Here is a 26311-nt window from a genome sequence, read left to right on the forward strand (position 1 = left end):
ATTCAATGCACTGACGCACGATTTCCTTGCGATCGTATGCCTTTCTTCGTTTTCTCACTTACAAATAACGAAGACAGACATCTGACCGCAACGAAATTGTGCGTCAAAGCATCGCTCGTGTGCATCGAGCCTAAAGGAAAGGGCGCGAGAAACTCGACGAGATGACGCGTGCAGCGAATCGCGTTGACCTCTTACAGCGAGATTACCGAAAAGTTCGCCACGCCGCCTCCATGTAGGAAGCGGGCGCGCGGTTTCCGCCCCTCGGTCCGTGTCGAACGCGGGCCGCTTGTGCCCGCACGGCTCGGCTTTTGTTTTCCGGCGTGATGACGCAGCGGCGTCCATGCGCGCGATCTCACCCCTCGGTCGGTTTACCGCGCGTCGCGACGCGAGGATTGGACGCGCGCGCGCGCGCTCACTTGCTCGCGAGGGAACGGGAGCCGGCAGAGGCCGAAAGGAGCGTGGAAAAAGGCCGCGCGCGCGTCGGCGTCGGCGTCGCCGGCATTCTAAATTTAGGAGGAAGTATTGATTTTACAATTTGGACCCCTCCCAAAGTAAAAAATAAACCAAGCCAAACGTACTCTACTTTGATAGAGTGCCTCTCCTCTGCGCGGCTCGTTTCGACGCACGGCCGAGACGAAGATACAAAAAGGGAAACATGGTGAGGGTGCGACGGGTGGTGGCTACCGGGGCAGGGTCGCGAGGCGCGGGGGATGAAACGGCCCCGCGGACACGGGGCGGAGGGGGAGGAAGAAAAGAAGATAGCGTTTGCCAGGGAAAGTGAAGGGGTGAGAGGGCGTCGGGCGAAGGTAGAGGGAAAAGAAGGAAGGAAAGAAAAGATGGAACGGGGGGGGGCGGCTGGATGGGGTAGGAGGCTCGACTCGGGGCGAAGAGGAGCGACGGGGGTGGGGAAGAGAGCGTGGCGAAATACCGTAGTTTCAGCCTGCTAAGAAACAAAGAACAGAAAATTGATCGTTTGTTAAGTTTTATGTTCCCCGGGGCAGGCGAGGGTGGTCCCTCCCCACCAGCCGCGATTCACTCTGTCTCTCTTTCGAATTTTCCCTCGGACTGTTCCCGTCCTCCTTTTCGCTCTGGCTGACGACGTGCAATAAGACGAATCGAGAAAATTCTCCGCCCGGCAGGCACCGCGATGGCAAGAAAGAGGTAGGCACGCAGAAAAACGTGCAGAAGGCGAAGGAGTGGGTAAACTGGGCGCGGAGCGATACACGGACACGTGTATGGGGAAAAACAGGACATGGAAGGGGTGGATGAGACGGCCGGGCACCGACCAAGTCAATGGAAGCGGGACGAGATTGCCTTCGTCGTCTGTTGTCGCCTGCCCTCGCCAGAGATGAAGTTTAATTACGGGGAAATGCGTTTATCGAACTGCGACTTTTTTGCGAAATCCAGAGGCCTTCGCGAAATTGGTCTGCGCGTATATATTATTCACCTAAAGGTTGAAATCATCTTTTAACCTAAGCTTTGCACAAATTAGTCGAGTTACTTATATTCATACTTGAATACTTGTATTCATTACTTGTATTCATATTATTGTATTCATACTTGTATTCATAGCTGAATATAAGTACTTAAATATAAGAACTGCATGTATTCAAGTATGAATATGTAGCCTAATGTCAAATTTATCAAATTTGTGTTCACACAAGTCAACTTACTTGAATTCAAGCTGTTATACAAAGATAGTAAAAATGGCATTAGAAGAGGTGGTGCGTGCTGTTCATTTGGTTTTGTATTTTTCAAATAAAATATTCACTTTTGACAGCTTTCTTGATGTTCACATATTCGTCGATTTACTTAAAAATTGTCCTGTATGGTATAATACATCCAGCTTAGACGAATCTGGTCGCATCAACACTCTCTATCTCTTTCTTACGTGGGAGCCATTGAATAACATAGAGAGAGTGTCAGTGTGGTCAGAATCGTTTGAGTTAATCGTAGAGATCACTCAATGTGTAATTCAAGGCAAAGAAAACTTGAAAGGACCACAACTTCACTTGAAGCTTGAAAGGGTGTTTCAAATCACTTGCATTCAAGCAACTTGAATTCAAATAATTTGACTGATCTGAACACATCTAAAATAGAAACTTTAAGGGGTGTTTCAAGTCAAGTAAAATAACACATTCACGTTCGTCAAGCTGTCTCAAATTACGTCATTCAAATCCCTTGAATTTAAGTAACTTGGTTAACCTGAACAAAGCTTCAGGGCGATGGAGTCTCAAACCTCAGTTCCAATGCTTTTTTGTTTCATTATTTAGTACAGTACCTTCAAGTCGAAAATATTTTACTATTATAGTACAACTACAAGCACTACCAAGTGATTTCAAGGCCTGTAGCTTACGTGTGAGGGTTGAAGTAGATACAGGGGTGCCAATGCTACATGTAGGAGTGAAACGGGGAGCCTGATTTGAACTTGATTTTATTCGTCGCACTGCTAAACTTGAGAAAGAAATAGAGTCTATTAATAACTAGGAAATCCAAGATGGGACTAAAAATTTTCGACGAAGTATTCAATTCTACTTTTCTTTTGCAGGATAACTTGTATAGTATATAGTATCTATTAATTAAGGGGCGTGCATCAAAAAGACTCTTGTCATGTTTTATTTTTTCACAAAAGAACAAAAAGAAACTCTAGCATCCTTAATTCTTATTTAGTAGATTACAATTTTTTTGGCAAAATATTCATGACATTGCATATATCACGTTTTTTATAGCATAAGTTCCATTATGTTATGAACCTCGTTTCTCGCCACTAGATGTTAAGGTTCAAATACAGCACTTCCTCATTATAAACTCGTTACTACATACGTTACAGCTTGAATATTTAAAGCGAAATAATTTTAGTTGCGTGTCCTATTATTCATAGCCTTGATAAAATCAAACTGGGCTACCATAAACATAACTTGACTCTCGTTCTAAACTTGCCAGTGAGCTGTGAGCCTATATCGAACAGACACTGTAAAATTGAAATACATTTTCCAGTTTTATTCTACACTGAATTAAGAAAACATAGAAATAGCTCGTGTAGACTGGATAATCGAGGTGCCTGAACACTTTGGCAACCGATAGGGTAAAATTGCATTTAGTTATTACTGTTCGACATTTTGTCACAATTTCGCCAAACTACTTGGCCCCCGAGATCTAGTAGTCTCATTTCACTAAATTTTTATTTGTGAAGTCACGCAAGAAAAAATACTTTACCCTAACAATGAACAATATCCTCATGAATTAAAAGATATTCTGGCGTTTCAAGAAATAAAAAATTTGAATAAATTATTGTCAACTTACATTTCCATAATTCACCGAATTGAACTTCTGGTATATAAAGAAAAACATTTCAATCATGTGGTAAAATAAAATAAATTCCTGAAATTTACTATTTTTTGTTTTTTAAAATTACATTAAATTTTTACTAATATCTATAGAAGCAAACAGGAATAGCAGTGGTGAACCAGATCGGACAGATAAACCAGAATTTTTTCCTTGAATATTTTGAAAAACGGAGTTCTAAATAAAAAAATTTTGTTTTATATTTTCGACTTATTTTTACGTGAAGAAACCTCCTCTTCCACAACCTCCGAAACACTGTGTATATGTATATGCACTGAAATTTCATAGCTGTGGCTTTTAGCCATACCTGACGCCTATAGGTGTTGAACGTGCATCCTCTATCGATCACCCAAGTGCATCGAGCTCTCAAAGGGTTAATGATACCTTTCAGGTTCGAACTCATCCGTTCCCAATTAGAGGCACATAGAACATCTTCTATAAAAACCTGGAAACCTATTCTGCAATCAAAGCCAAAAAGTCTTTACCTCGCCTCACAGTGCCCTTTAGCTTCAACCTCATTTGCTCCCAACTGTACCTACGCGTTGACAGGTGAAAGGATGATAATTCGCGTAGCCATCATTCTACGTCGTTAGCAACGAAAGTCGTGGCGAACAAGAGACGAAAGAGCGTAGAACGCTAAATGGCAATAAAAGTTCCGCGATCAGAGCACCGTGTATGTAACGATCCGGATAGCTGAAAGCGTGAAAGGACGTGTGTCCAATCTACGGAAAGTGAAAATGGTGTAGCACGCGTCTCGTTCATCGTACAATGCGCCTGTAACACGTTAAGCGCCTCTGAAAATATTTCAAAGCGCGAAAGAACTGAAACCGAGTATACGCGAGGGAAAGGGATTTTAAAGCGAATAGGAGACTATCGAGCCCAGCGAAGGGTGTTCATTCTAGCCGTTGTTAAAGGGTCAACGACGAACTATTACGATTCAACCCCACCGTTTAAATACCGACAGAGCTTCAACCGTAACTGGCGTTTACACTTCCAACACTTCTCGATTTAAACCACCGTGAACGCTATCTCTCTATTTGTTTAATGCTTTAACTACTGCGCTGTGATTTACTGGAAACTGTTCAGGATATGCTGGGGGATTCTAATTTGAATACAAGCTGTTTTTGACTATCTCTTTTGTACAAATAAAATTAAAATGGTATATTAATTCTTTACATAAATTTCATAAATGTTTTAAGAAATTATGATAAAAATTGGAAATACGTAAACAGTGTACGTATGTTTCCGTTTTGAAATCTGATATGGAGGTATTATTTAGATTATTGTTGATTGAATTTAGTCGCGATTTTTAACCTGCAACTACGGACACCTAATTTTAAGATATGAAGACTTTGATTAAAATCTACTCCTATTAAATAATTATAAAATTAATATGGTGTTAATTGGAATGTAGAAATAAAGCACGACATTATATACCGATCTTTCGTTATAAAGTTTTTCCTATTTTTAATAGATAAGAGTAATAATAAAAATATATTATGTGGAATCTAACAGACTCCATGTCAATAGTTAAGGGTTAAAGGGTAATTCTACATGCTACAATAAGACGTAAATGAAGATAGACGAAATTTCGTTTGAAAACGCCTAAAATACGGGTGAAATGTATCTGACTTGGGACTTATTGTACTGCCAATGTGCGTTAATCAGGTCAGACATAACGAAGTCAATAGAATAAGTCTCAAGTCAGACATATTTCACGCGTACTTTAAGCGCTTTCTCAACAATTAACTGTCTTGAAAACGAAGTTCGAATCGTAATTTTGTCATTTTGTATTTTTGTCATTTTCGTCTTATTTTAATGTGTAGAATCATCTCTTAAAATTTTTGATTCTGACACCTGTTGTCGAACAACCTGCATCATAAATCTTTTCATCCAAAGTGCCTCATAAGTAAAAATCTAAAGATCAAAATGGCTAAGAAGCTCTTCCTCGGTCAATCCACCTAAATATCCATCTAATCCAATATCAAGAGATAATAGGAACATTAAATATCTCATTTTGTCCTTTATTGAACTAGAAAGAATAATATCATCGTATTTTTCATGTTTTATACTTTTGTCATAACATCTTAATGAAGCATTTACGGACTTTTAGTTGCATCATATTTTAGACTTATTTTCACCATGACTGTAACTGTCAAATTAATGTAGAAAATTGTGGGACACCTGTTACATTGTTACACGACGTACACCTGTTAGAATTACACCTGTTACACGACTTATAAGTAACACATATGATAAATTCATCAAAATCCTGAGCCACAGGACGACTGCTTAAAAAATGTGTCACCTTCTATACCTTTCTAACACTAAGTAAAATACTATTTTTTTTCTGCAAAACAACTCGTACCAATCTAAAATAAATCGCCTTCCCCGAGCGAAATTCGTGATTCAATTTGACATGTCTGACATTATCAGAATCTCGAACTTCTCCTGTGATCTACTCCCAAAAAAGTAACACTCCCAAAAGCCTGAATCCCGAAATAGCTGAAAGTAGAAAACTGTATCTGTGCTTACCTTGTGTGCTCTCAGCGTTTTGCCCTCGCAGGCCAGGGTGACGTCGCAGTACGCCTGCCGCTCGAGGAGCTGTGAGAACATGGTCTGTAAGTTGCTGTGATGATATTTCCATCGTAAACAATACTGTTGGGGGAACATGTTGGACGATGAAGTTGCAGGAGGTGTCGTTGCTGGACCGCCTCGTTGCTGAAGCATGCGCGAATTCGCTACCGCCACCAACTCTTTACCACTTGGATTTCCTGCTGTGGTTCACCGTGTTATCCCGCCGCCTTGGTGCCCCTCGCCACTACAACATTCCATTAGTATCAGGAGAACGTCAGTCGGCTAGAAAACATTAAAACAGTATTTTTAAAGGGCGTGAAAAAGGCTATGTGCCCCACTGATACCTGTACAGTGTGTCCTGTTTAAGTATAGCAGTTGAAGTTATGAAAAAAATGTTCTTGCAGAAGGTGTTCCCACAAAAGGAAAGAAGAAATATTAACACCAGGCGATCTGCTCTATCATACCAAGCAACTTTTGTAAAAATATTTTTATCATAACTTGAACTCCTTGTGAGATATTTCACCCGTTTCACTTAAATGGAACACACTATAGGTATAACACTGGATACGACATTGGCAATAAAATTGAGGACTTGTGTCCAACTCAATATGGCCACAATAGATCAGCTATGCATATAGTACTGAGTTGAGTGTTTCCTCGTGTTTGTTGTACGCTTATATACTATTAATTTATGAAAATTAATAATATGTATAATGTAAATTTGTAATTATAAATCATGTCTTTGGTATTTTAAAAATTGTAATTATTTATGCCGTGAATTGAAGTATAAAAGCTTTCTTTTAATCGCGATTTTTGAGATTTGAATATGTTACGTAAAGTTCAAAACTCTTTTAAAAGGAATTTTGGTCGATATAAATTTCATGCTGAAAGTGGGCACAAATCCTCGATTTTAAGTGTCATGACTACTTTTCAATTCGAGAAGAACCGTAACACGATGATCGGTAGCCATGCCTTATCCAGTGTTATGTAGAGATCAGTGGTGTGTCCATTTAACACTCTATTTATCAGTGAATTCTATCATTAGCCTATTAATTGACTTACGCTAGGCAAAGTGTTAAGAGTGTACTGTGTCTCTAAAATACAGTGAGTTTGTAAAAACAGCAGTGGTTCAAGTTCTTCATATTTCTGACAATGAATGATTTCAGTAGCAGGTCAATCGCTCACGAGGGCTGCCGAGCCCTGCAGGAGCTAAGAAAATTAATGTGATCAATTGAAATACAGCTTTGAACCAGGTAGCAGATAATACAGTAGGATCTTGATTATCCGAACTACGACGAGATTCAAATCTGAAGCATCCTTTTGGTAGCTTTTCAGCAAACTACTATTACCTATTTCACTGTTTATAAGTTTTAATCGGTGTTTTACTGTGCTTACTGTTGTAGGTACTGCGAATCTGGTGGATTGTATCCACAAGAATATCGTACAACATGCCATTTGAGTGGGTCTCGTCTAAGTCACTATATGTATTTCAGGGAGGTACTACACTATACAGATTAAAAAGAAAAAAGTAACCCTGGCATAGGTGCAAGAGAAGTAATTCACAGTACTGTTAAGAAATCAGAAAATGCTACAAGGGATAGCACATAGATAAGAGGGGTATGTACAGAGTTCACTACAAGTAGTACTAATATGTAGGTATGACCAGTTCGATCAGTAAGGGAAATGCCTCTGTGCCAACTGCTTGCTTTTCTGCAGAACGAATTAGACCTGACTGACACCTTCTTAGCTCCCAACAGTACGCGTAGACGCTTGGCTATCAAACCTAAAGAATCCACTGATGTATCCGATTTAAGAAAAGATGGACGATGGAAAGACGATTACTAGGTTATGTATGAATGGACTATATGAATAGTCCTAGGCTAGAACTAACCAGGCTCGTGTTCCTTCCAGGTGATTTCTTCCAGCTTTTCACAGTACAACTATTGTGAATTATTGTCGAGAGTTAAATTTGACAATATACTGTGCGTCACTGGCAAGCAATTTGTATCGAAATAAAGGATCTTGCATTCTTTCCAACTGCTATCTTACTAGCAACACACGATATACATGTATTGAGAAGGTTCGCCAAGAGCAACTGTCACGAAAATTGAAAAGTGAACACTTGTTGAAAACTAATATCTGATTTTCCCATAAGTAATGACGTATTTGAAATGAAACAGAGAAGCAAGTTTGCCATTAATGACAAGCGAGACATTGAATCTTTAGAGAAGGTGGTAAACTATAATAGACAATAAATAATGAACATTGCATTATTGATTAAAAAATATGAACCTTTTTTACAAACTTGCTTCTGTATTTCATTTTAAATACGTCATAACTTACGGAAAAATCTGATAATTACTGTTAATACTAATCCGATTTATGTCGTATTTAGAATTTTCATTATTAGGCAGCACTTTGTAGCAGGCGGATCCGAAGGGAATAAAGTTTAACCGAATACAGGCCAATTTGCAACTTTTTTAATTAAAATGAAATTGGCGAGACTTGGCTACTTTCAATTCAATATAAATTAATGTTTATTAAATTTCATCAGATATCATTCACTGAAAAAAAATATGAGAGAAATCTATGAAAGAACACACTACTCTTAATACATAGTATATAGTACACTATATAGTATACTCATGGCGACTAAACACTGTATTTATTTATTTAACTCTTTCCTTCCCAAATTATTTAACAACTACAACAAAATATTTATATTTTGAGATATTGTGACTAAATATGTGCTTCATGAAAACATTCCAACGTTGTTATTTTCAGCCGTGAAAAACAAAGAATTTGAACAAAATTTTTATTTCGATTGATATTTTGCCATACGACTATGTTGGGAAAGAAAGAGTTCACTCCGCAAACTTCGTATATTTTTAATAAAAGCATATAGTGGCAAAGCTATCAGCGGGTGCTCATAATAACAACTAAAATTGAGCTTTCAGCGAGAAAACACTGCAGTCACTTATCTACAGGCTGTTTCCAAACATGCAGTAGATCTTTTGAGGATAAATTCTATACGCATAGACAATGAAAAAAATTCATAGGAACATATATTCGCGAATGCTTAGTTTCTTAGTTATATGCTATTTTGTGTTGAGTAAAACGTTAACTCAAATCCCATAAAAGTTAAAAAAAAAATGTAAGACACGTTTGGAGAATAGGTTTTAGATACAATAACAATGAAAGCAATTCAAATGCAAGTATGTCCAAAACCGCATAGTTCTTTAGTTACATATTATTTTATATTGCCTAATATGCTGGCCCATTTCTTGCCTGCACGGTGTGCTATTCTCTTTAAGGTCCTACAGGGTCCAGATATTCTGGCCCCTTGAATAAGTGGCACACAGTGATAGGTCTTAAAGAAAGTATCACACCGTACGTAACATAAAATATCACATAACTAAAAAACCAAGAGTTTCCAGACATATATGCACGTGAACTCTTCATTACTTCGTGTTTAGAATCCACCCTCCAGAAAGGTTCCACATGTTTAGAAACGGCCTGTACGCGCAACCTACTCCAATTCGCTCGAAGCGACTCGGTCCTCCTCTAATTTGACCCAACCTGCTCACGCGGGTTCCAAATGACCTAGACAGCGCTAACTGTAGGTTAATTACGCGACGTGATTCACTGTACTGCGAAGGAACCGCTGTCGAGTAAGATACAACGCCACACGAACGGTGGCTACTGTATCCGCATATCGATATTTTCCCCGTTCCCACGATACTCGAACCAATCGATTATCCTTTCGACTTAGGCATTATTCGCACGGAAATTACGTTCGAAAATTGCGACCGGTTCGAGACAGTGTAATTTACGTTTCCCGTAACGCCACTTTGTTCCATCGGTTTCCGGAACAGCTTAAACTGGTGAGGCAGCATAGCACTGCTGCATATTGCACTCTTAACTCTTAAGCCTCCCATTGAGCAACCATAGTGGGAGATCAAGATACTATGATTAGATGAAACAGACATGTATTTCATATTTTAGATAGTGTTATGACTGTACTAATGGCAAAGCTGAATCGGTGAATTAAAGAGCAATGCAAGTCTAAAATTAGCCATTTTCAAATAATCGCAAAACTGTATCTGGTCACGCAGAAAACAAGTGAATTTGTAAGTAACTTTTGGATTATACACCCTATTGTTCTTGTTAATAGGCAAGTAGACAATGGGATCATATTTTAATATTTCAGCAATGTTATTCTATTTTATCAGTGTACAGTAAAAATGTGTTTATAACGAGCTGTTATTTTATGTTACTGTTATTTATCAAGAATAATTTTAAAGATGGTATAATTTGCTCGTTTAAGGTGCAAGTAAGGCAACAACGAGCAAGGTTTTGTTACTGTTCAGTGTTTCTTGAAAAAGTCACCGCTTGTTATCGTAATTTTTTCATGTTTTTGCTACTACTGATAATGTTGCCGTTTGTTGCTTGTTTTAATTCGCAACATAAACAAATGTTTCTTCAGTCTATACGTTTTGTCACTCGACTTTGGACCGCTGTGTATGTAGACAACTTGTTGTAAGCAACAAAATTCAAATGTTCCTTGGATTATGTTGCTCCAGTATGGATAAAAAGTTCCCTTAAGTTACAGTTGGTTAAATATCTTTTGGAACATGCAACAATAAAAAGCGACAAAATATTGCTGTTGTTGCCTCAGTGGAGCTGCACCTTTAAATATTATCTGAAGAATTTACTTGCAAGACATGATTTCGTTCCAATTAAATATTTAAAATAATTGGTAGATAGGTAATTTGTAGTATATGCAGATAAGTATACTTATTAGAAAAGTAGACTTTCGGACATTCTTTGATATAGACTTTTAGATTTTTAAACTCAATAAATAAAATTTTGGTGATGAATAGAAGGTATACAAAGTGTGTCGATAATTATGAAAGTATACAGTCTGATGATTCAACAAATTTTTAAAACTTGAATTTATTATTTATTTTGTAATGTAAATCAATGCAATACCAATTTTAGTCAATATGCTTACAATTAGACCCCTTTTATAATTACCGCTGCAAGTATATAAACTGTTTCATGGTTGGCTTTTCATGAACAATGTTATTTTTTAAATAGCTAAGTGTCATGAAAATATCTTGATATAGCTATTTAAACAAATTTTAAGCCATTTGTAGAAATTTAAAATTCTTCTTATAGACATATTATTAAAAATACTTTTAATAATACAGAAGTTTCATCTTAAGTGTACTTTCAATTGCATTCTTCTTCAACCTTCAAAGGGAAAGCGATAATTTCGAAATAATCATAATAACTTGATCACCCACTACGGTACTAGGGAGTTTTAAAGTTTAGAAAAGGGTTCTCACAGGCGTTGGTCGATGAAAAGTCGATCGCTGGGCTCGTTCTTGAAGCCAAACCGACTCGGGTCTGCGTGAATGGAACTTCCGTTCCTAGAACACAGGTACTCGGCGCATTTACGCGTGGATCAGTTCGGATAGACGCGTCGATTACAACTCGCCTCAATGTTGGTGTGCCTCACGTCCTTCCCCTGAAACATCGAGCAGAATTGGTTAAGGAAACTCGCAGGCGGCCGGATCAGCTTGGAATCAATCGAGGGATCAGTGCTTTTGGAATAGGTTCAAGATTCTAATTAAATTACAGTCAAGTTTGATTACACCAAGTTCCCGTTCGATTCAATTGGATTCGGCTCGAGGAGTCGACGTGGAAGCGTACTTAATTTACGACGGAACTAGCCGACTATTTTTATGGAGCAATTTGCTGCGATGCTTACTCGCCTATGACTTCGACGGACGGTTAAGTATAGACGTCGGAAAGGAAATAAGGAATTTCACCGAGGGGGAAGTGTAACGCGAATGAAAGACCGCTTCCTACCGTGTCAACGATCGTTTGCCTCCGAGCAACGATGAAAGCTGGTAATTACTATCGAATGGGTGAACCCTCGCTTCTAAGTAAGCTGATTATCGACCGTCTTCGGTGTTAGGTATTCTACTTCTCGTTCTAGTGGCAAACATGAAAAACAGAGGGAGGAAGCCCTCCGTTTCTTAAAGAAATTTAACAAGTAACCAAATTTTAGTTCTATCGTTCTGTTAAGCATTGAAATAAACATAAAAGGCGTCATTAATAGATTAGTACCTGTTATAGTAGATATAGAAATATATAATCATCAAAAGTTTTTCTACTTGAGACTCGCAGTATTTTTTTAACCCTCAACTATGGACAAGCAATTTTAAGACTTTGATTACAACATGTTGATATTAAATATTTCTAAAATTAGTATATGTTACTTGGAATGTAAAAACTAGATATGATATTTATTCCAAACCTTCATTATAATGTTTTTCACGTTTAAATGAGAGTAATAATAAAAATTATATCACATAAAATCTACCAGACTCTGTCTCAATAGTTAAGGGTTAATCTTCAACGGGTAAAGTGTCAGTGTTATAAGAATAATATATGATGGAATTACTATAATTTTACTCTAACAATGACTAATACTTTTATGCATTTATGTCATCTTATACTATGTCATTCTTATTTTTTACTATCAAGTATAATTTGACAGCAAAGTATCTTTTATGACAAATATAATTGATTATTGTATTATTTATATTATTTACATTATTTATATTATTTATTAACTCAAACTATTAATATTTTAAAAGAAGTTATAAGGAAGTGGGACTTAAAATATATCATCAGCGTCCTAACCGCGGTCCTTTCATGATAACAGTTTAATTAACATAAGTAATCACTATTTTACTTATGTTTATTTTCACTTTTACCTTAAAGACGAGGGTAACTTAACAAGAATAAAAAATTAAAAATTTCACCACAAAATAAAAAATATCTTGAAACTTTAAACTTGTGAATTTGATAATGCTCCAGAGATAAATTCCTGAATCACTACATATTTGCATAAATGAAAGCACATGAAAGATCTAAAAAAAAAAAAACAAATACCTACAAATAAAACTCTTAATTTTTACAAATAACTTATACGTAAACTTCCCATTTCCAAATAATTTACTTCTCATTACAACTAAATGTTTCCATATAGAATAACCGCATCTTGGACTCCCATACGTTTCATATCACGTAATTATTCCGTGCCCCCTTATTACCTACTAATGTACCCTCGCATTAAATCAGTCGATACGATCGAACAACGCAGTTAAATCAAAGCCCGCCACTGGTAGAAATGGAAAGCAAGGGTCGAGTTGGTCGCCCGAGCGAGCCTGAAAAGTTTTTTCGAGGCTGCCAGCAGGCACGTTCGGTTCGAGGAATCCTGGTGGCCCGCGTGGGGAGGAAAGAAAGTTTCAGACAAACTCGGGGGAAAAAGAAGTTCTCATTGCATTATCTGGAAACGATTAACGTGAACGGCTTGTATCTATTAGCATAATTATCGGCGGTGACTTCGTAAAATCGTGAAAGTCAAATATCGGCATTCAACTTTCATCGGTTGCAACGGGTCACTGATGAGGTTCCATTAAGGACGAATCGGAAAGCTGATTTGGTGGATCTCTGTTTGAACCAGTGATTCCTGGTTACAGGTCGTTATCCTCTAATGAAGGGTGACACACGGTGTAGCCTCGTTTGCCCGTAAATCGTCCACCTTTCAACTTTTAATCCCGGTGTAATCATCGTTGGGAATTCGCGACGAATCAGAGGAATTATGTACATATTACAGCGGTTGATCTTTCGAATTAACAGGATTTTCTTTTTCACTTTACGTGACACTGAACTACTGGAAAAATGCGAGTTTCAAGTTATAGGATCTTCCAGCTACTAATTTATGGTATATAGACATGTTAACTTTGGAAATTTGAATACTTAAATATCGAAATATTTCAATAACTTAATATTGGAATATTTTAAAAATGTAATATTACAATATTTGAAAATTTAAATATTGGAATATGTAAAAAATTTAATATGAGAATATTTCAAAATTACAATATTGGAACAGTTAGTACTGCCCTGACTCGAGGGCCTCAGGAACATCTACTTTCGTGATAGTTATCTATGTATATCATACTTCTTCACTGACACTGACGTAAAATATCTACCACCACTATCGCTAACTGACCGAACGAGGGCGAATTAACCCTCAACCAAAGAAGGAATCACTGGGGTCAGGAGGATTTCCTTTGACTTCCTGGTTTCCAGGAATTTTATTCTGGGCTGAATTTAAAGGGAATGGACCATGCACAATCCACCCTTCGAACTTAGCCAGACAATATTGGAACACCTGAAAATATAGATATTAAAATTTTTAAATATTGAAACATATTAGAAATTTAATACTTCGATATTTGAAAATTAAACACTTTTTGCCTGCCACTCTGTCGAATATTAAAACGTATCTATATAGCAACGGTGAACGAAAAGCCAAACTGTGGCTTGCAAGCCGTATGTGACTCTTCTAGCTACAGTAAATTTTTCTTAATTTTTCTCGTACTTAATTCTGTGCTTTTAGATTAGAATCATTCACAAGAAATCTTTTATGCATAAGCTCAGGAAATATCTTTTTTATTCAAATTTACTTATTAATATCTAGGATTAAAAAAAAGTGTTAGACATTTAATAAAATTCTCTATTTCAAAATTATTCTAACACTATCGACCGCGCGGTTTTACTATGAACCTATGACCTCTTACCAGGGGCATTTTTATAAAACGAGAGAAAACATTGATCAAAGCGCTTTCAATGGTTTTACATCGCAATAGATTATTTCATATCGAAAGCCAATTGGCATGCTCAGTCGTTAAAGTGTTAATCTGAACGCACAAAAATAGGCGCGGGCACAGGAATATGGACAAGTACCTTATATTAGGAGATCTAACAATACTTTTGTAGCTATATAACTGTCCCTTATCGAGAGCAGAGGGTAATATCTAAGGTAGAGCTTAGGCCTTACAACCGATCAGAGTTCTATAAATCCCTCTAGGCGAGGACCACCGTGGAACTTGCCGATGGAATCGTGAGAATCGATAAATTCCACGTTTCAGAAAATACTGAAGGACAATACGCGGAAATCGATGAAGCACGAATTCACGCGAAATTACGATCTCTCCTTTTTCATCGTCTTTTCAATTTTCTCCGGCTCAGTTTTGTACCTGCAGGTACTCTCTCTTTTCACTTTGCTCTTCTCTATCAAATTATGTTTGACGTCATCGACCCCCCCACTATTTTCTTCGACTTTTTTCTAGGGCTTCTTTTTCCTCCTAGTTTAGATCTTCTACTGCGTGCTTCGAGCATTAGTCTCGTTCTGAGGCATAATTAGGAAAGACAATTTTTAACTATAGCAGACAGTATCTTATTTTTCACATCTGTTTTTGAAGCGTGGTCCAAATAATAATGAACAATAATTGAGATGTACAAGAAAGTTTTAAAATTTTACGTATCATGCATTTGTAAATAATTATTAATAGAAAGTTTCATAATGCGCGTGAAATGTAAATTTTACGCAGAAAAGTTAAAAATGTTTCGTCATACATAGTTAATTTCAAATAGCTGTACATAACTTGTAAATCTTTAATATTTTGTGAAATATAAAAGTAGTATCGTTTACAATTTATATTTATTGATAATTTATCGTAAATATGAAAGTGACAGGTTGTAGTTACATTTTGGGACCCACACATGAAACTATTTACAAGGAAGCATTTGTTTTTGTTAAAGAAATTAGGTACCGGAAATACAATGTGTAATATTTGAATATTGTACCATTGAAATATTTGAAAATTGGAATATTTAAACATGAAGAAATTTGGATATTAGAAATTATGTATATTTGAATATATTAAAATTTTGAATATTAGAAAATTTGAATACTTTGGTATTGGAATATTTTAATATTTAAATATCGGAATATTTGAATATTGAAATATTGAAATACCTACATATATTGTGAATTTTACGCTTGAATATTTAAAAGTCTAAAAATCTGAAAATCAAAAACTGGTCTCTCTGTGAAAAGGAAAACAAGTAGGAGGGATAACACATGCAATTATGACGTACAAAAATCGTCTCTATTCGGACTCGACATAAGAACAGGATTTAATTGATATACACTAAATATGACAATATTTACACAACACTGCCTTAACCACGAAATACACGTAATTATCTTGAGTAACGTGAAAATATTAATTAAAATCGAAGAAATTTATTCTTGGACGAGGCAAATCCTTCGCGTAGAAATGTTATTAAACGAAAACGTATTCTCAATGCAGTGTTAATAACATTACTCCTTTTTGCCATCAGACGTCGTGGCATTTATGTCGTACCTCAATATGTCATTATTCCTTCACAGATAAACAACTCAACCAAAACAATTACTATCTAACAATACCAAATTAAATTATCCATCATCTATTCACTTAAAAAATATTCTAGTCTAACCACACCGTCCAATAAGCACACCCCTTAATTTGTTTCAAAATGTCGCCATCGCTTTCTCTCCCAGAAAATTTCAAAAATTTGCCCCCTTTCTCGTTTAGAGAAAAAGACATCGATTACCCATCGAGAGGTCGTTCTCCACGGGGTAATCGGATGTCGAACATTTTTACCCAGCTGGAGGGTAGTTCTTGGTATTTAGGTTCCGGCACAGGCGAGAACACACACGCGCGCGTACGCGCACGACACTCGTTCGCTAGCCTAGATTCCCTGAGATACTTTCTATTGTGTTTACGGATCGGATTAGAGTACCTTTCGCCGTTGAGAAAATGCCTGGCACCTCGGGACTCGGAAGAAAGGCGCACCGTGACCTTTTGGAAATCCGGATCAAATTGGGAAATTGGGTTAACCCTCGAACGACCGCCTCGATCTGGCCACGGATACAGCGCGCGAAATATACCACCGTCCCTGGCTAATTATTCATAGGCATAGACCTTTAATTGAAACTGGACTGTACATCGTAAATGTCTGTTAAAAAGGGGATTTATCGCGAGATTTCCGAGGGTATAATTAAAACGGGAAATCCCAAATTGGAAGATAAACGCGAGGCGGAGGAAAAATGGCGAGCCTCGCTGTTAATTATGGTTGCTCTAAAATCGCCCGATCTTCGGATTAATAAAGGACGAATTGAAACCGAGGCGTGCGAAGTCGCTGCTCGTTTCAATTTTTTCCTGGAGCTCGTTTAACAGTTTGGCTGACACATCAAGTACGTACGAGCGAGTCTTTTAGTTGGTTATTAAATTGCGGATCTTTATTCGTTCGTGACAATTTTAAACATGTGAGAAATATAAAAAGTAAAGTGCGAAATATAGTATTTAGAGAACGAAAGTAATTTTTGTTGAAGTTTTATTTATTTGGCTGTGTTTATGAAAGAATCTATATATATGTATTTTATGAAAATTCGTCGTGTTAAAATTCTCGATGATAGTAGTTTATTCTACTGGATTACGAAAGATAGTTATACAAATTTACAGTGAAAACGACTGGGAAAGTAGTGTTATGAAATGTATCATAAAAGTGAAATTAAATTAGTATTTAGGTAACCTTTAATTAGTCTGATATTAGTATTATAAAAAAATAAGAAATAAATAGTACTTGTATATCGAAATTTACAACTTTTCAGTTAATTAACTTTTATAAGCTATTTATGAATATTTTTCATATCAAATATTAAAAATTTGGTAAAAGTGCTGTGATTTAAATCACACTAATTCAGAATTAAGCATCATATACCTCTTTTTAAAAAAGGTACAACCATAAAAAGAACTATGTAGGTACTCAATTACTTTAGCACTATTAGTAGAATATTTGATTAAGATTTGAATAAAATTACTTTAGTGATTTAAGAGAAAGTAGGTCATAAAGTTTGACAGTCTTTCATATGAATAAACCTCATGATAAGTTTTGGGGTCCCTTAACTCAAGTTCACTTCTCAGATTACTATTACATACAAGTATAATCGGATAAATTTCTATTATACAAAATGGTATCTATAAATTGTATTTTTATATAGGTGAGACTATGTATACATACACATTAAATATTACTATTAAAATTGAATAAATTTAATATACCTAAATTCTTATTAAAGAATCATTAAAGACAAAAATTGAGTTTTAAACGAGAGTGATATGAACAGAGTAGATGAGTTAAAGAGTTAAAATCAACGGGGCATTAATCTTCAACTTCCTTTGAAGTCAATAGTCAGATCAATCGTCATTATCTCGATATATTGATGCTCTTCTGCTCGAAATTCCGGCAACCTTATCTCATTCGTGGATTCACGCGCCCCTTGCGAATCGGACGAAACTCGTCACTAGTGAATTCACCTGAACAACTTCCTCTACCCTTTTTGCCTTCGATTATTCTACCAACCGAAACGCGTTCATTACCGCCAACAAGGTGTTTCGACTGGCCTCTCCACGAGGCCAAAATACTGTTACAATTATTCACACAATCAAAGTTTCTGCGCCTGTGGTCAACATGGAATAACAAAGGTAGCTGAATCGTGAATGCACTCAACGCCTCTTGCAAATTTCGCGCAATCATCCACAGACGAGCAATTAGACGTTAATGTCGTAAGAGCCAAACCAAATCGAGTTAGTTTATAAATATATTAAGTTATGTACGCCATCTTACTGCTTCTTCTTTTAATTTGGCGAAGGAATGGGAACCTACTTACTTTATAAATAAAAGAGACTTAATATAAGTGTTGGTACATGAAACTGATATAAGTCAAAGATCTAAAGAGATTCTAAAAAAACACTTATTTTGTAAAATAAATCGATGTATTACAAAATAGGGAATAAATTCAATTTTTCTGTTGAACTACTCTTCAGAAAATTGTCGTACGTCAAAACTTTTCGATTTTCATTTGTATATTGTAGGCTGAAAATGTGTTTAGAATAAAATTTGTCGACATAGCGCTTCATTTTCGGGAAAACTCTGTTTGAATTTTGACCGGATACCAGTGTACGGAAATAGAATTTTAGGCATTTGAGGGGTACACGGGGTAAGGCGAACATCACAGTCTGACCACTGATTCTACCACTGTAAGCTAGGAGCTCTCCTCTCACCCCGTCTACCCCTTCAAACACCTAAAATTATACTTCGGTGCATGTGTGCTTGGATGAAATTCAAAGTCAATGCTCTCAAAAATGAAGCGCGATATCGACAAATTTTGTTCCATATTTTTGACTTATTTCTTCATGCAGAATTATCACTTTTTCGATTGCATCGTCGATTCTATGAAACCTTGAGTAAATAGCAAATTTATAGGTAATATTGAAATTAAAAAAGCTTTGAGTTCAATAAATATTTCAGTCTCAAAATACGATTCCTCTCAAACAATCATCAGCTGAACTTCAGGTTGTATTCAATTCTAACATCGCGGTACTCAGATATTCACAATACAATCTTTACTTGCTATAGGCTCGCGAGTCGTCGATGCATTAACGAGTTCTTTATACGTTAATAATACATTAGTGAGTTTATCATGTCAGAAGTAAAACGAAGGAAAAATGGGACAATTCTAAGAACCAATAGAGCTAGCGGAGAGTTTATAGCGAATAAATAATCTATCCGCATTCTGACATTAATACTCTATAACATAAGGAAATAGAATTGAATTCTATCAAAAGTTGAGAATAAAATTTTAAAAGCAACTTCAGCATCAATAGAATCTCTAACATGGTAATTTTTTTCCAACAAACGAAGTTGATTAATAAATTAATTGTACGTATAACTATAGATCATTGTAACACACTAAGGTTCTCTATTATTTATTTATTTTGTTACTATTATAAGCTAGTAAGTATGAGCAGCTGAAGTGATATTAGACTCTAATTACAAAATAAAGGATCTTTTAATTCAAAATGTCTCAGAAAAAAGTCATCCATCCTAAAAAAGAACGTCTGCATTTATTGTTATTTTTCTCAACAAAATGTATTTTTGAAATGTTCAATTTTTACTCCTCTAACAGCAATTATTATACAATGAAAGTAAATACAAGTGTCGCTGTTCACTTTTCATTAATAAAGAACCAAACTCCCAGAAAAAAGCTAGAATATAAATCTAAGTACGCAGGGACCGTAGATGACTCGAGATAATTGAAGTTCAACGTCTCGATCATTTTAGAAAAATGAAGAAAAGGGCCCGCATGAAAATCGGAGGGGTCGATGTTGACGTCACTGAAACGAGAAGTGGTATCGCGTGATCGATGTAAAAGTTTCCTTGAGAGGGGGAGGATTTACAAACGCCCCCGAGTAACTTCACCCGTTCCCTTGTTCACCGAGAAAAACTTTCGATCTCGAAACGGGGGAGTCTTCAAGAACTAGAAACAATGGATCGGACTTACTACCGAGGTTTAATATTAACCTCGAACGCCCAGACAAAGGGGCGATGGATTTAAATTTCGGACGATAAGAAAAAGAGGGAACAAGAGAGATAGTGAAAAAAAAAATAGAGGACGAGAGATAGCAGAGGGCTCGTGGAACTTGGCGGGCAACAATTGAAAATAACTTTCGGAATACTTTCCGAATAGCCTCGGGCAAGCGACAATCGCTCCAAGTTGAAACTTCTGTAGACGAGAAGCCATGGGAACTTCCAAGGCTGCAATTAACCGTGGAACAACTACGAATAATTCGAGCAACTTGCCGTCTATCCCGTTTTCGATAAAAGAAAGCCAGCTGCTTGTATATACGGGCTAAGATATCGCCGAGTATTTTCGATAAAAACGACCCTTTCGGGGGCGAGAGAAGTAAAGGTCAGAGAACGATCAATTGCGATGGTGGCTATCGATAACTCGATTAGGTTGAAGAACTCGAGTAAAGGCAGGGCATGAATGTTAACATGTGTTGGTGATTAAATAAAGTACGGTAAAAGTTCGATTAACTGAATCATAATTCTGTAATTGAAAGCTAAACCGATTAAAATTCTTTTTTTTTTTGTCTTTTAGGAGAACAGAACAATGCATAGTAATTGACAAATATTTTGAAATTAGATTTCTTTATTTTTATAATGAAGTCTCCTTGGAAATCACTTTAATAAAAAATGTTTAGCATAATGCCTGTAACGTAATTAAAAAATTTAAATACATTAATTAATCAGTATTTCTCATTATATATCAACATTTCTACTTCGCATATTTTTTTTATGCAATCATGATTGAAAATCTTTAGATTTCAATAGATTTAATCTGCTGCACATAAGAAACAAAAAATTACTTTTTCATCCGAGTCTAATTAGATACAAAATTATTAATTACCCTTCAATTAAAAGTTATTGTAATTTAAGCAGTCGATGTTAGGTACTCAGCCCTACTGAGGTAATCTACTAGCTTCGACTGAAAACAAGTCTTAAATCATTTTGGTAATTCGACAAGTCTCGGGACGAGAGAAATTTTTTGGAAATTTGCGAATCCAGCTTAAAATATTTCATAGCAAATACTTCAACGTACATTTAGTAAGACGTTCAAACATTCTAGCCACTCAAATTTTTCAAGCCTAATTGAATATCCAAGAATTTTGAATAATCATCGTTTAAATAATCGAGTATTTAACACAGTTCGCATAAAACGAATTTTCTTGTTTTGAAGCGCAAGTACTTGAACTATTTTAAATCCTTCGACAGCTCTAGTTCGACGGCCTTTATCAGCTCCACGCACACTAGTCTGGCTCACGCAGCTCTTCCTGTTGCGATCCCATGTCGTTCTTCTTCCCACCGTCTTCACAACAGCGAAAAGGATCCTCTTACCAATACGCTACGCTCAAAAGTATTTCAGCACTTATCACGCGTGGATTCAATGAGACAAAAAATACAGTAAAGCACAAAGTAATTAATTCTTTCTTGGCAATATCAAATTAATACACTGTTTTCTTATTACATTCTGAGCTTTGTTATTTCAATATTACTGCAAAATAATATTAAATATCTATTCCATTGAACGTGTGATCAAACACTTTTGAGCGGTAGTGAGTGTGCAACGACACTCGGCCATAACGGTTCCGTGATTGCAAGTCACGAGTTGCTACAAAAGAGGAAGCCATGAACGCATAAAAACAAGTTTATCTTTTTTCTGAAGAGGTTTAGTCATTTTCTCGAAACGAGAAAGGCTAAGCTTTCGAAACGTTAAACCTGAAGTTTCAAATGCAGAAGTTCGTAGCTCGATTATGTATGGTGCTTGAAGCATGATTTAAAAGCTAAACGATCATACTGATAACTTAATCTGTAACCACTGATGCGGAGTCTGACACAAAGTCGAGAAATGTTAATTTAAATTAGAGATAATGAGCATCCATTTCAAGTATGTCATATTTAGGTTCACGATTTTTAATTACCTTACTTAAGAGTATGGAAAATATCAATTTATTTGGAAAGACTGCAATTTAAACAGGAGGTTATATAGATGCTTATTATTTTCCTATTTAGGAAGCTTAGAAGGAATAGTTATCAAAATAATTTTAATTTATGTGACAAATGTTGAGTGATGCATAAAATACTACATACTTATCTGGTTCTTCACGATAATGAGATAATTATTTTTCATTATTTAAAAATGAAATTATTACTTGAAGTAAGATAAAAATATTAAATTTCAAGAAGGAAATATGTAGCTGTAAAATAAAATAATAGTTTAACTGAAATACTGTTAATTCAAATGTGCTCAGACCTGGTCTGTCAGAGATTGCGTGACACATACCTAATTGTTGTTTCTGTTACCAATTAATCCATTTATGTAACTATGAATCATTTTTACTAAATATATGTAGTATGTGCATGTTATGTCTCATTTCTATGAAACGATTAATGTCATACAACTTTTGTAAAAACTATGTTTTAATAAAAGTTTGATTAGAAAGACTTAAATAGTGTCCAAAAGCTAAAGATCAATAGTTAAGTATTAATTCTAAAAAAAAGTGTTGACTATAAACTCGCAAGTTGTTAAAAGTAAAGAGTTTACAAAAAATGGAAAATATGTCAAGATCAACACGCGTGTTGATAACTCGTTTTTATCAACCCTTATCAAGGGTGAGACTAAAGAAAAACAAGGGAGTATTTCCAAAAAGGAAAACAGTGCAGAGTTTATAAGAAGAAATGTGGTGTGTGTTATATTTCACGTTGACTGTCACGTGAAGTTGTGAAATTCTCCAAAAAAATAACCCACTATATAATATTAACTTGTTCACTGTCTCATGTATCACGTGTAACGGACACCACAGTAGACGTTTATACAGTGAACGTGTTAATACAAGTAAAATATAAGATTATTTAAAATCTTATTTATTTATATTTGTATACTACTACAATTAAATGTTATTTAATGTAATATTTGTAATATGTCGTCAAATCGAAAAGTTGTCTTATATGTTTTTAAAAGTTCTTATATACTTTCCTTGATCACCATTGTTTATATAAAAGAACGCATTAACATTGTCTTTTTTAGGATCAATAGCATCAAATCAAATGTATGGATTGATTGGAACGAGAGTCTATTTACAATTAATAAACTCTACTGTTATTTGCCGATTACGAAAGCAAGTTAAATTTATCATTAAAACAATAGAGTGAAAGAAAAGAACTGAAAACAATTTCATAAATGATTTTTTAAATGATTCGTGATTGTTGTCATTGAAAGTTTTATACTAAATTGGTAAACACCTGCTGATAAAACAGGGCCAAATATAATTTCCAATGAATTCTTTTTAGTGAAACAATATACTGCATGCGCAAGTAATTCGTTCCCAAAATAATCTAATTGATGTTCTGTTACAGTAATTACTTCTATTAAAAATATCCCTCCAAATCGATGAGAACTGTTTCACTGACAATAAATGTAGTACGTAACAGAAAATAACATGGAATATTCATTTCTAATATATTTCACATGTCGAAGTTGGGCGGTGTTCGAATAAAATTACAAATAAATACTGTTTCGGGAAATGTTCGAATGAAAAGTGCATGAATTCTTTGCCCAACATTATTCGAAGTAGAATTTATCTGAGTAACACCTAACTCTATGCAATATTTATAAAAACACAAATGTATGTATATGCATAACATATTTTAGTAATGTTTAATTAGTGTATAAATCTGACGTTATAAACAATGCAGTTAATATTAGATTTACGGAGCCCGTCAATTTAGCGAATTTCAGATTTCGTATTTAAAGTTATAGAGATCATAAATATTCTTTTCAGCAATTTATCTTAACTTTGAACATTTCCAAATACTACACCCATTTTTACGAAAACCTGTCAAAACTTTATTTAAGTCAATTTTTTATGGTTCCATCAGCCGTATATGTGGATTTTTAGCAAAATAAAAACAGAAGAAATAGCTTAAAATTTGATATAGATGTAATTTGGTATATCTCAATAATAGTACTAATGGATGTTTGTTCTATATCCTATAGGAAATATTGCACATTTGTGAGAAAACTGTGACAAGTAGAAAATATTGAATTTTTATAGACACAAATTACGTATCGTATCTTCTATTACACAGATTTACCATCAATTTCAAACAATAAATATTTAAGTAATTATACAAATAGAAATTTTTATCTCACTTCTAAAACTTATATAAGTGTTTCTGACTTGTGTAGCTTTGACTAGTGTAGCTTTGCATAATTCAGAAGAGTACCCATAAATTTAATACTTAATTACATAAAAAAAATAAATTTTCTCAATACGTGAAACTAATTTCTGGCATTCCTCAATTTTCCTTTTCATCCTTCACATAAACCCTAAAATAGTTATTTTCTATGCAAATCAATAACTAAAACTATTTTCTAACATTTCTCAATTTCCCTTTTTGTAATTCGCCTACAAAACCTAAAATTTTTATCTTTCATGCTCCTTTCGTTAGAGGGATTCTCTTTGATAAATTCAAGTGATTCAAACTTCCATCGAACGGATCCCAGCAAGTGGCAAGGCCAACTCTCGCCAATCTAGTCTACCAACGCATCGCCGTAGATATTTTTCCAAGTAAATCTGATTCGACGACGATCCCATCGAAACAGAAACAACATTTTCCTGTAGACAACTTTCGGCTCGGCGAACGTTCCGTTCGAGATCTCCATGGATTTTTTTCATCGAAGTCGACACGGTCGTGCAGCGAGAACCACGATAGCAGCTTTATCGCCGGAGCTCAAAGATAAACCTCGTTGAATGCTGCGTGCAGCCCTTCCTCTCTGTCCCTCCGACTGCTTCTCTCTCGCGCGTGCACGAGGGGGCGTATTCGCCGGTTGCTTTTTCCCTCATGCAAGCACGTGCCATCGCGCGTCGTGCAGGACTTCTCCCGTTTCGCGGGAAAGAGATCGAAACCGAGGAGAGAGAGCAGAAGATAATTGGGCGAGCGTTGCATCGCTGGCGACTGCGAGAAGATCGTTTCGTGGATTCTATTGATCCCCGTGTCGAAACGCACAACAAGTGGCGGCGGGAACACCGCGAGTCCTCGACTCGAAAACAATCGCGCGATCACGCGTGAAAATTGGTAATCACTGGTTCCGCGCTCGCTTCGCATCCGGGGTGCATTGAACCAGGGGTGGAACTATTTCACTTACTGCTTTTAAAGTTTTAAGGCATTCACAGGCCAACGCGAATTTCCATGGCGGCAGTGAATTTTTTGCGGCATCCTCTTCGCAATAATATCGATTTTTGTGGGTCTGGTTTCTTAATTCGCTGCGGGAAATGTCTGTGGGAGCCTTTAATCAGTTTGAGTACCTAGCAGTAGTTATTCAGAAGTATCGAACTGGAATTTTGAGAGGAAAGTATCTACTTATTTATTTAAGAGGCAATCTTACTGTGACGCCTCGAAGAAAACGATCCTTTGGAATTGTTTTGCAAAAACTATACGATGCATCATTTTGAAACTTAATTGGATATTTATTGGCTTCTTAAGATTATTTTAAAGTGTTTTCAAGCAAATAGGGCGGACGTATAAAACGTTCCAGCTTGTTTACTACAAAAGCTACGTTTATATTAGGTCAGTTGCTCGATAAAAACGTTGCCTAATGTAAACGTAGCTAAAAAGTCTCCTTTTTCATGACTGCTACGATAATTTTGTAATGATATAACCAATTCATTTCAAGCTTTACAGATATATTCCCTAGGTGCGTCGTTCTCACCCTTAACAAAACTTTTTCGATTCAAATGTATTTCGAGTTTAGAGAGCCAAGAAACTAGCCATTCTTTTGCTAATTTTCTTTCCTTTTCAAGATTTTCAAACTATGTACACAACCATGCATGAGTATTTGGATATTTTCACGTTATTAAAATATGTGAAATATTCCAAGGAAAATTCTATAATATAATTTTATTGTTTATAGTTATATATAACAAAATTATATATAGTTTTGTTTGTATCATATAAAGTTTACAAAACCGATAAGAAAAATATTTAATATCAGTTAGTACAAGTA

General features: G+C 35.7%; 1 protein-coding gene across 5 annotated transcripts in view; it reads right to left on the reverse strand.

Annotated features, from left to right (window-relative positions):
- LOC143177446 (uncharacterized) overlaps nt 1-26311 on the reverse strand; it is a 167574-nt gene that overhangs the window by 52759 nt on the left and 88504 nt on the right. For all 5 annotated transcript variants that reach the window (XM_076375342.1, XM_076375341.1, XM_076375345.1 and 2 more), the window contains 2 exons: nt 11274-11455; nt 5881-6166 (listed from right to left, as the gene is read on the reverse strand). In XM_076375342.1, coding sequence (XP_076231457.1) covers nt 5881-6075 — 195 coding nt within the window. In that variant the 5' untranslated portion in view covers nt 6076-6166; nt 11274-11455. The remainder of the gene's footprint in view (nt 1-5880; nt 6167-11273; nt 11456-26311) is intronic.

This window comes from Calliopsis andreniformis, chromosome 3, assembly GCF_051401765.1.
Source record: "Calliopsis andreniformis isolate RMS-2024a chromosome 3, iyCalAndr_principal, whole genome shotgun sequence".
In the NCBI taxonomy this organism is placed as follows: domain Eukaryota; kingdom Metazoa; phylum Arthropoda; class Insecta; order Hymenoptera; family Andrenidae; genus Calliopsis; species Calliopsis andreniformis.